General features: G+C 35.9%; 2 protein-coding genes and 1 long non-coding RNA gene across 6 annotated transcripts; all 3 read right to left on the bottom strand.

Moving 5' to 3' along the window:
* Positions 1–540: 540 nt before the first annotated feature.
* Positions 541–3477, bottom strand: LOC148934090 (protein FAR1-RELATED SEQUENCE 5-like). Its single transcript, XM_089062181.1, has 5 exons — positions 3468–3477; positions 2112–2874; positions 1923–1995; positions 1772–1868; positions 541–1709 (listed from the first exon to the last, which is right to left on the bottom strand). The coding sequence occupies exons 1-5, from the start codon at positions 3475–3477 to the stop codon at positions 541–543; spliced, it is 2112 nt and encodes a 703-aa protein (XP_088918307.1).
* A 2106-nt stretch (positions 3478–5583) lies between these two features.
* LOC125220426 (uncharacterized) lies at positions 5584–6207 on the bottom strand. Its single transcript, XM_048122595.2, has one exon. It carries the CDS (start codon positions 6205–6207, stop codon positions 5584–5586), a length of 624 nt encoding a protein of 207 aa, XP_047978552.2.
* Positions 6208–9153: 2946 nt separating this feature from the next.
* On the bottom strand, positions 9154–12128 carry LOC125219543 (uncharacterized). Of its 4 annotated transcripts, XR_007176159.2 has the most exons (5): positions 11984–12128; positions 11054–11266; positions 10565–10650; positions 9775–9820; positions 9154–9430 (listed from the first exon to the last, which is right to left on the bottom strand). It is a non-coding gene; the product is annotated as an uncharacterized LOC125219543 (long non-coding RNA). The 4 variants fall into 4 exon arrangements; XR_016137281.1 differs by having other exon boundaries at positions 9775–10650; XR_016137283.1 differs by having other exon boundaries at positions 9775–10650; positions 11128–11266.
* Positions 12129–12798: the final 670 nt, after the last annotated feature.

Genomic DNA, 12798 nt, shown 5'->3' with positions numbered 1-12798 from the left:
AACTTCTTGTGTTTGTCACTATAACTCATGCTGGAAGGCGTAGTAGCCGTTTTGTGGATTTGAATGTTTTGGAACAATTTGTATTGTGTTGAACTTGTTGCAAGAAGATAGATCTGTTGGTTCTACTGAATTATTTCACGAGCACCGAACTAAAACCGATATAAAGACCAAATAATGTTACTATATTGCGTATTAATGTAAAATATTAGGGATATAATGTAGAAGAAGATAACCTAATTTTACAATATTGTACATATAATGTAATTAATATATTTGATAATGTACTTTACTCGAATAATAATGCGTAGTCAGAAAAGGAACTTTAAACAATATTATTCTACTTCCCAGAAATTGTGACATTGTAATAATGCATGATTAGGACAAATAATGGACATATAATGTAGTAGTAATTCACGACAAATGTATTCAAATGAAAATTGATTACCCAAAAATTGTGGGTAGTGGAAAGTGGTCCAGTTCAGTAATAAGCACAAACCGAAAAAAAAAAACAATTCCTAGAGTCGTGAGATACAAAATTCATCAACATTTCCTCTTTCCCTTATGTTGCTCCTTCTCTTTTTCCAGCTCTTTAAGCATTGGATAATTTCTGGAGTCGTGATGGCCCAACTCATCGCATGGCTTACACCGTCTAAGGGGCCTAGTAGCGTCCTTGATAGCTTTTTCTCTCTTGGAAATCAGACGGCTTGCGGAACTGCTCGCGTGGCCCTTTGTCTTTACAACATCCGGAGGATGGACCTCAACGACTTCCGGCCTTTCCATTCCATAAAACTGTTCAATCATTCGCCTCTTCTCAGAGGCGGATGTTGTAGGAGTTCCCGCTTGAAGTGAATTACCAAGTTCCTCCAGTCCACCTACGAATGCACGAAGCACATCAATGTCCGTCTCAAATCGACGAAGAAAACCATAGAACAGTGAGATCCCTTGCTTTGAAACGTTTTGCTTTTCATCAACGATGGACTTGGTAGGTAAAGTGTCATCAAACTGACCATGGACAACCTTGGCTAACGGAGTCTTCATCCATCTACTTGCGCAGTATTGATCCGGAATCTTTTTCACTTCATTGTTCCTGAACAAAAAGAAGATATGACTGCACAGATATCCCTGCCTACCAAAAAGTTTGCAATCGCAAGAGTATGACGCGTCACTCTTATCATGTCTAACAAAGTAAGAATTGCGAAGGCTGTCCCCAAGTTTGTAGGTGTCGACCAGGTCTTCAGAGGAGAACCCCAACACGCGGCATCTGTCATTACCCTCAACAATTTCCTCTTGTATTTTCTTGAACATACTATCTGTGTACATCGTTGAAGCATGTTTCTCAAACGGCAAGGTAGTGGCTAATATAGGCAAGGCATTAGCGTCTTGGTAGTCCAACTTTGTTCTACTATCCCGCTGAAATTCCAAAGCTTGGTTGAAATTCAAGTAGAATTCGGCAATATTGTTGCGTGGCTTCAAAAAGTTTTTGTAGAAGCTGTTCTCCGACTCAGATATCAAGGTGGTCCTAATCATCGACCCAAGTGGGAAATCTCTGAAGTATGCAGGTATCCATAATTGCCTGTAGTCGTACAATGTCTTCAACCAACCATGGTCTTCCAGGTCGTAACGTTCAAGTACTCCGTTCCACTCTTCTTCGAACTCGTCGGGTTCAAGCAGATCCGACCAGACGCAGGCATTGAACTCTTTCTTGAAATCTTCGTCTCGCAACAACCGACCAGGAACTTTATTGGCCAATTATGCATGATATGCCACATACACCATCTGTGGCGTGTCCCGACAAGAATCTCTTCAATAGCCGACCTTATGCCCAAATCTTGATCTGTAACGATCATCTTCGGAGCAACCCCAATGCACTGGATAAAATTTCTAAACAACCATGCAAAAGCGCCTGTTTTATCGCTGCTTACCAAACCAGCAGCGAAAGTTACTGGTCGACCATGATTGTCCTTTCCCGTGAATGGCGCGAAGATCATACAATACCTGCGTAGCAAAGGCAAACATAATTCATACTTCGACACATATAATGCATAATAACAGAAATAGTACTGCAGGTAATAATGTACATATCCAAATGTTATAATGCAAGACATGTATACCTATTGGTGTTATAGGTGGTGTCAAAAGCGACTATATCACCAAACATATGATAATTCCTCTTCATCAAACCATCACACCAAAACAGAGCAACCAATTGGTTACTAGCATTAACCTCGTACTCGTATGTGAATGCCTCAGACATCTCCTTCTTCTTAGCCATATCATCCAAAACCATTTGCACGTCAATACCATTTGCGTATGCTTTGATGTCTCGTGAAGCATTCCTGATGTCCCCAACGTTGCAACCAACTAGCTGAAAACCACCAAGTATTTCCTTCAAAACACTGAACGTAAGTGTGGGGCCTATATTAGCCTTCGAACAATCCAAAATAAATTGGTGATGTACGTCCTCCAAGTTTCGATTGAGTGACATAAAATGTTGATGCTCTGACTCAACCATATAATGGTTATGAACCTCGGTGAACTCCTCGATAAAATAACCTGGAACTCCTCCTTCCGAGAAGAACTTGAAAGATATCCTCGCTTTACATCCACACCGCTTGGATAACCGTCGGCGCTTGATCGAAAAACCAGACCGTGCATTCGCTTGGTCATCCTCGCTCGACTTCTTGCTGCCTTGCCTATTGCATACCACACTATACCAAGTAGTAACACCATCTATTTTCCTCATTTGTGATTTACGCGTATCAAGACCAACAGCATGTGCATACACGTCATAGAACGCGAAACCAAAATCTAATGATTTGAACTTCTGCCCAACCACAGGCTTCAAATCTGAAGAGCAATCAGGAACAACAACCACTGTATACAATCACAAAAAACAAAGTCTCAGCTAACGTACGCATTACGACTTATAAAACGTGCATTATATAATTGAAATTTGAAATTACACAGTAATAAATCTACATTAATTTTAGCTACTCAAATAACACCCTAGCCGAGACCAAAACTAAACTCTTGCTCCTAGTACACGGTTGTGGTAGTAGCAACAATAAAAAAGCCCAACCACGGGCGTTAATTCTGAAGAACAAACATGAACAACAACCACTGTATACAATCACAAAAAAACAAGTCTCAGCTGACATACGCATTACTAATTATAAAACGTGCATTATATAATTTAAATTTTAAATTACACAGTACAAAGTCTACATTACTCTTATCTACTAAAATAACAACCTGACCGCCCTGATTTCTAAACCCTAGCCGAGACCAAAACTAAACTCTTGCTCCTAGTACACGATTGTGGCCCAAGAACCAAATAAAAACAGATACGATTAGGAAAAGGTCGCACAAATCCCTACAGACTACATACAAGCAACAACGATTGTGTCTCTCCTTTGCAATGAATGAAACATGGAGAGAATATTCATACAGTTTTCTGGAAAGATTACCTTCTTCCATTGTTGAAGAATAATCTTCTTCCATTGGAGACGAACAACCTTCTTGCAGTGTAGAAGAAATTACGGGACGCTACGACTAAATAAAATTATCAACAAGAATTGTCTCCCTAAAACGCAACGACTAAATATAAATATCAAATTTTCGTCAGACTATTTAGAACAAGAATTGTCTTCAATGGAGAATAATGAGAAATTTGACGGTGAAGAAGAGATATATTTGAGCAGATTTCATGCAATATTTTAAGATGGAGTGAATCAAGGGGTTATCATAACAGACGTGCATGTGTACTTCCCTAAACGCCATTTTCTCAATTTTTTAATGGTTAAAAATGATTAAATGAGGCTCTAATTTCGGCCTTAGGATCTTGATTATGGATGGTATAGATTGAGAAAGTAAAAAGTATAAAAGATGGGAAAAGTATATGAATACATCCCTATATATATATATATATATATAGTCCTATTAACCACAAATTCCCCCGTAAAGACCGAACTAGAGACCAAATTAGGGCCACTCATTTTTCTTAATCTTATGGTTATGATTAATTTACAATTAATTTAATATTTTATTAAATAAAAATGTTTTTTTAATTTTTATTTTTTATAGATTTTTTTTAAATTTTTTTTAATTTTTTTAAATTTTTTTAATTTTTTTTAGTTTTTTTTTAAATTTTATTTATTTTTTTTTATTCGATAAAAACTTGCTGGAGTAAATAATGAACTATATTCACTACATAATGAACTAAATGAATGTATGTTATAAACTTATTACTTCATTCAGTCGTGCTATTACTTCATTCCGTTAGTTTATTACTTCATTTATTCATGCTATTACTTCATTCTATTAGTTTATTACTTCATTCCGTTAGTTTATTATTTCATTCAGTCATGCTATTACTTTATTCCATTAGTTTATTATTACTTCATAATGTGTTATGACATAATTATCTTTCAGTTGGGTTTAGGGTTATTACTTCATTCTGTTAGTTTATTACTTCATTCAGTCATGTTATTGTTATGAGCTTATTACTTCATTCAGTCGTGCTATTACTTCATTCCGTTAGTTTATTACTTCATTTATTCATGCTATTACTTCATTCTGTTAGTTTATTACTTCATTCCATTAGTTTATTACTTCATTTAGTCATATTATTACTCCATTCCATTAGTTTATTACTTCATAATGTGTTATGACATAATTATCTTTCAGTTGGGTTTAGGGTTATTACTTCATTTCTTTAGTTTATCACTTCATTCAATCATGTTATTACTTCATTCTATTAGTTTAGTACTTCATTCCGTTAGTTTATTACTTCATTCAGTCATGCTATTACTTCATTCCGTTAGTTTATTACTTCATTCGGTTATGTTATTACTTTATTTCATTAGTTTACAACTTCATTTTATTAGTTTATTACTTCATTTTATTAGTTTATTACTTCATTTTATTATTTTATTACTTCATAATGTGTTATGACATAATTATCTTTCAGTTGAAGTAAATTCAATATATAATGAATGCGAAAAATTACTTCATAACATACATTCATTTAGTTCATTATGCAGTGAATATAGTTCATTATTTACTCCAGCAAGTTTTTATCGAATAAAAAAAAATTCTAAATTTTTTTTAAAAAAATTAAAATTTTTTTTAAAAAAATAAATTAAAAAAAAATTAAAAATGTTTTTATTTAATAAAATATTAAATTAATTCTAAATTTATCATAATCATAAGATAAAGAAAAATGAGTGGCCCAAATTTAATCTCTAGTTCGGTTTTTAAGAAGGGTTCGACATTGATCACAACTCTCTCTATATATATATATATATATCATGAATTGGCTGTGCATGTGTGACGTGTGTTATCTATAGTAAGCAGTTACTTTGTAGTTTGATAACTTACCATTTCAACTTACGTGTCTTTTGACTTGAGGAGTCGGTTAATGAAGAATTAGTTATTGGGTGAATAGGCGCAATTCTTCGGAGAAGGGGTCTAGTACCTATATATATTTGTGCTTGCCTATAGAAATGGATATACATTGTAAGAAAGTTTATTATTCAAACAAATCAGTAATGATTACATCACGAATAAAAATTAGAATTCAATTCAACAAAACTTGCTCTCAGCTATAGAACTTGATGCCCGAGCTAGCGTGTTAACAACTTGATTCGTTGATCGTCTTACGAACCTCATAGAGGATCCAGAGGCCTCTTTCAAAAGCTGACGATAATCTTCTACTACTGCCCCAAAGATAGAATCATCCTTCTGTAAACCTGTCACCACGAGTACTACCGTTTGGACATCCATTTCAAACTCCATCTCCTTCCAACCCTTTCTTTTGACCCAACTCAACACATCTCTCAAGCTAAGGAGATCGACCATAGATGGGCCAGCCACCCTTCCCACCTTTCCGCACATCGCCGCTACCACTATCCCTTCAAAATCTCGAACGACCGCCCGACAACCAATTTTTCTTTGGCTCTCGAACACAACGGTATCTATATTGAATTTTAGCACACCATTCCACGGCTTCACCCATTTTCCCTCCAAGTGAAGTCTCCCACCTGGCGCACCAATGTCATTTTGTACCTGAGCTTCTCTCCAAGCCGTTAGACAGCTACAGGCTGCACCAATAATTCCTGCAGCTGACACGTTCTCATTCCGCCATATAATTTTATTTTCATTAAACCATAGATGCCATAGCAAAACAACCACTTCTTCAACTTCCATCCCTAATTCACCACTCACTATTTTTTCTAACCATACAATAAACCTCCTCTCACCCGGCGAGATTAACGGCACCCTAAACCTATGCCAACAATCACACGCAAGGCCAGAAGAAATAAGGCAATGGATAACAATTTCCGTCTCAAAGTTGCGTACCTAGCAAATCTCTGGGACCTGCATCTGGCATTGTCGCAATTGGTCCCTCGTTGGGAAGAAATTTATGCATGCCTTCCATAAAAAAGGTTTTCACTTTAGGTGACACTTTTAGTTTCCACAGCCTACTCCACACCATCGAGTTTGTCTCCACTTCAAAGATGCCTTCGCACAAAAACTTATATGCTACGCGTACAGAGAAAGATCCTTTCTGCTCCGGACACCAAAATAATGCACCCTCTCTAGAGCTCCGGGCCAACGGGATGCGCAGCTCAGCAGCTGCTCAACTTCTTCTTCATTAAACACAACTCTCACAACCACTTCATTCCACACATGTGCCCCCTCAAAGAACAACTTTGACACCGTAGCATCACGAAATCAATCATTTATACACGAGATTGGATGGAGTTAATCGACACTCTGCCACCAATATCCCCCATAAATGAGCGTCTCTCTTTCATCGCCATTGTGTTGTCTAAAGCCTGCCTTCATACGATCTTTGGTTGCCACTAACCCACTCCTAAATAAACTTTGATTACCAACCTTTCCAATATCAAGAATCCCATGTCAAGATAAATATTGAGATTTAAGAATTCGTCCAAGTAACGAGTCAGGATTCTCATTCAATCTCCATAGTTGTTTTCCTAACAAAGATATTAAATTCTTTCAATGTTTGGAAACCCATCATCCTTTACATTTTGGAACACAAAGTCTATTCCAAGCCACCGGATGAATTTTCTTCATATTTTCTGTATCTCCCCACCAGTAAACATTTAGCATTTTACCAAGGTAAGCGCACAAATGTTGTCTGATTTTAGGAACATATTAATCCAGTAGGTGGGTTGAGCCTGCGCCACACTTTTAATTAGTACTTCTTTCCCCACTATAGACAGTAGAGATTTATTCCACCCTGCCAGCTTTGTCCACTCTTTCTCTTTAAGGAACCAAATGACAACTTTTTTGTCTCTCCCAACAAACCTAGGCATCCCCAAACAAATACCGCGTCCATTTGACAAATTTACACCTAGTAACTCGCATACCTCAGTCATAGCATTGGTGGAAGTATTGGAGCCGAAGAAAGCCTTTGATTTATTACTCCCTCCGTCCCACAAAAGATGTCACACTTTCCTTTTTAGTTTATTCCACAAATGATGTCACACTTCCATTTTTAGAAAAAGTTCTCTCTCACATTAATATAAAAATTATATTTTCTCTCTCCATTTAACACACAAAACAAAACCTCCTAAAATCCCGTGCCATTCCACAAGTGTGACATCTTTTGTGGGACGAAGGGAGTATAATTTATCAACTGACCAGAAGCTTCTTCATATTCTTTAATACACCCTTTCACCACTTTTCCCACTAGTTGATATGCATGGAAGAAATGTAAGCTATCATCTGCAAAGTGAGAAACAGTAGGTGCCCCTCTTGATATGCGACACCCGTGCAGTCGCCCCAACCTCTCCTCCCTCCTTAGTATAGTTGAGAAGCCTTCCGCACAGAGGATGAAAAGATAGGGGGATAAAGGGTCCCTTGCCTTAGTCCTCAACTCGCTGTGATTGGGCCTATTTTGTTGTTGTTATTCACCAAGAAATATTTCACAGATGATACACACATCATTAACCACCGAATAAATCGATCATTGAAGCCCATACGACAAAGCATCTGTTGTAAAGACCTTCATTCAATGCGATCATATGCCTTCCTCATATCAAGCTTAAGAGACGCACAACCCGTCTCACCTTTTGATTTCCTACGCATCCAGTGCATTGATTCAAAAGCAATAAGAGCATTATCTGTAATCAACCTATTGGTAATGAAAGCGTTTTGTGAGTCTGAAACCACTTTGTCAAGGATCTTTTTCAGCCTGTTAGCCAACACCTTCGAAATGATCTTGTATAGGATATTACATAAAGCAACTGGCCTAAAATCTGCTATGTCTCTGGCCTTCCATTTTTGGGAATCAGCGTAACAAACCTGTTATTAAGATCTCTTGGTAAAGATTCAGAATTAAGGATTTGAACACAAGATTCGACAACATCTCTACCAATAATATGCCAAAAACTCTGAAAAGAATTAGTAAAATTGAAGTTTGATATTAAAAGTTTGACATTATTTCCAAAAAACGTGTTAGTAAGAACTTCTATACTCCCCCCGTCCCATAAAAATATGTGCACTTTCCGTTTTCGTTTGCCCACAAAAATATGTGCATTCCATTTTTGAAAAGATATCGATTTAATAATGTAGATCCCACTATCCACTATCACTACTTTAACTATCATTTTCCTTCTCTCTCTTACTTTACCGTATCATTCTCCTTCTCTCTCTTACTTTACCGTATCATTCTCCTTCTCTCTCTTACTTTACCAATTTTGTCTTAATTCTCGTGTTATATTCATTGCCCATATTTTTACACTACAAAAAACGCGCTAATTACCAATAGCAAAATCCGTGGGTAAAATCAAATTATTCGTTGGAAAACAGTATTACCAAGGGATTACCAAGGGATAGTAGCCATGAGTAAAAGACACGACGCTAATTTTTTTACCCAGGGATATTATCCCTTGGTAAAATTTCCAACGGCAAATCCGTTGGCAATTGTCTATTAGGTTTTGGATAATTACCAACGGCATTTCTGTCGGTAATTCTAGATAATTTTTTGCAAATTTGCCAACGGCATTCCTCCGTTGGTAAATTTTCAGAATCGTATCAGCATAATTTTATTTTTTTCTCAAAACCTATATACAATATCATGTTCTAGCTACACCATACAATCAATCAATAAAAAATAAATAATGACCAACAAAATGAAAATCATCATTGATAAGCCTCAAAATTATTAGTCAAAATACAACCAACATTCTAAGTAAAATAAACATGAAGTGTATGAGTTTCCAAGTGAGTTCATGAGATATATCAACTCATCATCATAAATACGAGTGTGACTTGATTGTTGGGGTTGCTTGGACGTCATAAACTACTTCATCATTTCTTCCATCTCCCTTTTTTGCTCGTGTAGTTTTTGATGCATTTCACGCCACAATTCTTGGCGCAATTCATCTCGTATTCAAAGCTGCAAATCAACATATATGTGAAAGTTAAGCTCCCTCGAAATATTTTATAGTCAAACAAACAAGTCTCATATTAAGTTCTTGAGTCTCTGCCAATACAAACAAATTTCAGATACAATGAGAGACACATTTCTATGAATGGAACTCTCAATAGAAATGATGGCTCACTCACTGAATGTAGTCATTTTTCTGCCAGAAAACAAAGTTTAATCAAATAGTAACAGTATTGCAACCTATGAAACAAATACTAATAAAAACTCAGCCGCATAAATAATATATTCAAAAACGTGTTAGGAGCTAATAGAATCCAAAAATACCATAAAGCAAAGGTTACATTGTTTCTCACATGTGTTACTCAGCACTTAACTTCGATTCTTCAGCTCCTACTACTCCTGCAAAGTTAATTCACCCAGTTAACTTCCAAACGGAAATATGTTTTGATATCCCCAAATCTGCTCCACAATTGATCCTACATGTAAACGGTTGATACAGATCTTTTCTGGTAACAGTAGAAAAAGTTTAATGGCACATGATCTGAAAAATAGAAATGCAATAGTCTGTCCATATTTCATGTATTCAAGCCTAATTAAATCTTGTTGAGAGCTCAAATATGTCTCCTGACTGGGATAGAGCCAACCTAAATCCAAAGGTCCACAAGAGTCAGAAACCGACATTTTGGTAGTAAGTTGCCAGACTAATCAATCTGAAAAGATTACAATCTCAGCCCTTTCACTACTCATTAGAGGAAAATGAACATCAGAAGAAACATTAAAGTGGTAGATAAACCAAAACTATTTTTTCCATTTCCACATCTAAGATTGCAAACTAAATTCCACTAGTTGCTTATTTGTATCTCTTATCCTAAATATCTTCTCCTTCATCTCCATATCTCCACATTCCTCTATCATGTCCATATATATATATATATATATATACCAAAATGCATGCATAGAGAAGACAGTATATTGAATCTAGAATATTACTCATCGATGAAAGGAAATCATAAAAGCTGAGCAAAAAGAGCACGCAAAATTTGAGCTACACGTCGAGCATCAAAACTATGAAGACACAATTAGTCATAACTAATATGGAGTAAAAAAAACTAACAGAGGGCAGCAAACCAATGAAACGCTAACCCCGAGTGAGAACTTAGCTCTGTTAACACTTGGCTTCGTAATCTTGAATGCTACTAATCTGACTTTGACAGTAGACAGTTGAAAACCTATACATTCATGCAGAGTAGAGATTTAAGTGAAGCAATGTAATGTTAATAAGAAGAGAATTCAACATAGGTCTCAGATGAATGATAACTAATCAATAGTGAAACTGGATCGATCTCTGAACCTGTGAGTAATTATTTTTTATACCGAAAGCCAAAATCAAGAACTATTCAATTAAAGGAATGGTCACATTCAAATATAGCTTTGATAAGGAAAGCACTGAAACTCTAAAAATGCTTCTGATCTTAAAGCATTTTCAAATCAATACTGAATCACATTCAACTACGTAGCTTTTACAACATCATTTTGATATTGCAAAAGTTTTCAAGGTGCAAAATGAACACAAGTGATTTTCTACTAAACATCAACTAGGTGAAAGTCTCGAAGTGAAGAGGCGAAAGATACCATTTGAGGTTCATCCATTAACATCAACAGGTCATTGTTGACACTTGGTAATGTGATAAATGCATTAAGCTCACCACATACATTATCGTGATTCAAAGCTAACACGGATTCTGCAGGATGCTCTTGTTAGTTCTTCATCTAGCTTCGTCTTATTGTTAGTGCAGCGAGTTATCAGACAGATAAACAACAAATCAAGCCAAACTCATTCAAGAACTACAAAAATCAGATGAAGAAAAACAGAGTTAATAACAACACCAACTTGAAACCAATCTGAAGTCAAGCATACAAATATTGACTCACTCCATATCAGACAAACTAATCTGCGGATGAAAATAATCAAACCTTAGTTTCCTTTTAGCTCAATTCATTATACATGCTCTCTACTAATCTATTAAAATATAGTAGTAATAGTTAATAATTTTACCAGCTTTTACATAATTTTGCTTAATCAAATCTACCAGAGACAATAACTTCCACAACTCACCTATTAAGATGTTGCATTCAAGCTCCAAGAGTTTGAAGCCATTTTTATATGCAGAATGTATGGAACACAAATGTAGACAGTGGTCAGGCTGCTGGTTTGATTAAAAAAAATAAGATTATGAGGTTGAGATTCGATTAGAAAAAGTCAGAGATGAATTTGCCTTGCTGATTCAGTTATGAGAGTGAAGATTTAAAGCCTTGATGAAGATCAAATCGTGAGAATATAAACACATTTTTTGTTATTTAGCTCATCTATTAATAGCAGCATTTGCAACTGATAAATCCAAGTGGAAATGGAAGTGAAAACATCACAATATTTTAGAGCCAAATGAATATCTTAAAGTTTTGACATGCATCAACAAGGGTTCCGATTCCAATTTTCCCCAAATCGTCTTCAACAAAGATCATCAACCTTAGTCCAAAAAGAACAACTGAAAAATATCTTACCTCCACGAATCTTTCGCCAGAGATCTCTTCCACCGGAGATGCTCCATGAATCCTTCTCAATCGGCGTCGGATTTCATAGATTGGAGGAGATGTCGGCGTCGGATTTCATCAGAAGAGAAAGAGTGAGCGCAGTAAAAGTAAGGGCCAGGTTGAAAAGTAAAGTAAAAAGTGAAATTGGTCAGGGTAATTTAATTTATGATTACCGATGGCACGTACCCCTCGGTAATTTCCAACGCAACACTCCCTCGGTAATTTATATATAAAATAATAATTATTTAAAAATAATAGTTTTACCCACGGAATTCTCCGTTGGTAAAATAATCTGTCAAACACCGTCGCAACCTCGTTGGAAAGTATGTCGGTAAAATTACCAACGGCTTATCCCTTGGTAATCCATGTTTAAATACCGATGGATGTTTTGTTGTCAGTAAATCCCTTGGTAATTAGCGTTTTTTTGTAGTGTTATGGGAAAGAGGGAGTATTATTTTCCTCTAGAGTCAATTTGCAAAATTGAAGTTTGATACCCCCTCCTTTGAAAGAATATGCACTTTGGATTCGGCACGAGTTTTAATGTAAAATTGGTAAAGTAAGAGAGAAAAAAATAGTTAATGTATTATTAGTGAAAAATTGGTCCTACTTCATTATAGAGAAAAGACTTTTAAAATTAGAAAGTATATATTTTTGTGAGACAGACTAAAAATAAAAAAATGTATATTCTTGTGGGACGAAGAAAGTATTATAATTGAGTAAACGACTATCGATCATGCCATATTAAGGCGTCAACTTTTAACCCCAAAACTAATGGAAAAATTGTA

Source organism: Salvia hispanica, chromosome 1 (assembly GCF_029641045.1).
Source record: "Salvia hispanica isolate PSC_SH4W2 chromosome 1, Shi_PSC_v1, whole genome shotgun sequence".
Lineage (NCBI taxonomy): Eukaryota > Viridiplantae > Streptophyta > Magnoliopsida > Lamiales > Lamiaceae > Salvia > Salvia hispanica.
This window is presented reverse-complemented; position numbering and strand designations above follow the sequence as displayed.

What these genes read in the sequence shown, in the direction of transcription:
- LOC148934090 (XM_089062181.1), bottom strand. An exon ending in ACCACCTATAACACCAATAG is followed by an intron (nt 1,996 to 2,111) that starts GTATACATGTCT and finishes TTTGCTACGCAG; the next exon opens with GTATTGTATGATCTTCGCGC. An exon ending in CGGGACACGCCACAGATGGT is followed by an intron (nt 1,710 to 1,771) that starts GTATGTGGCATA and finishes TGCGAGACGAAG; the next exon opens with ATTTCAAGAAAGAGTTCAAT.
- LOC125220426 (XM_048122595.2), bottom strand. Translation starts at nt 6,207, where the DNA reads ATGGAAGTTGAAGAAGTGGTTGTTTTGCTATGGCATCTATGGTTTAAT.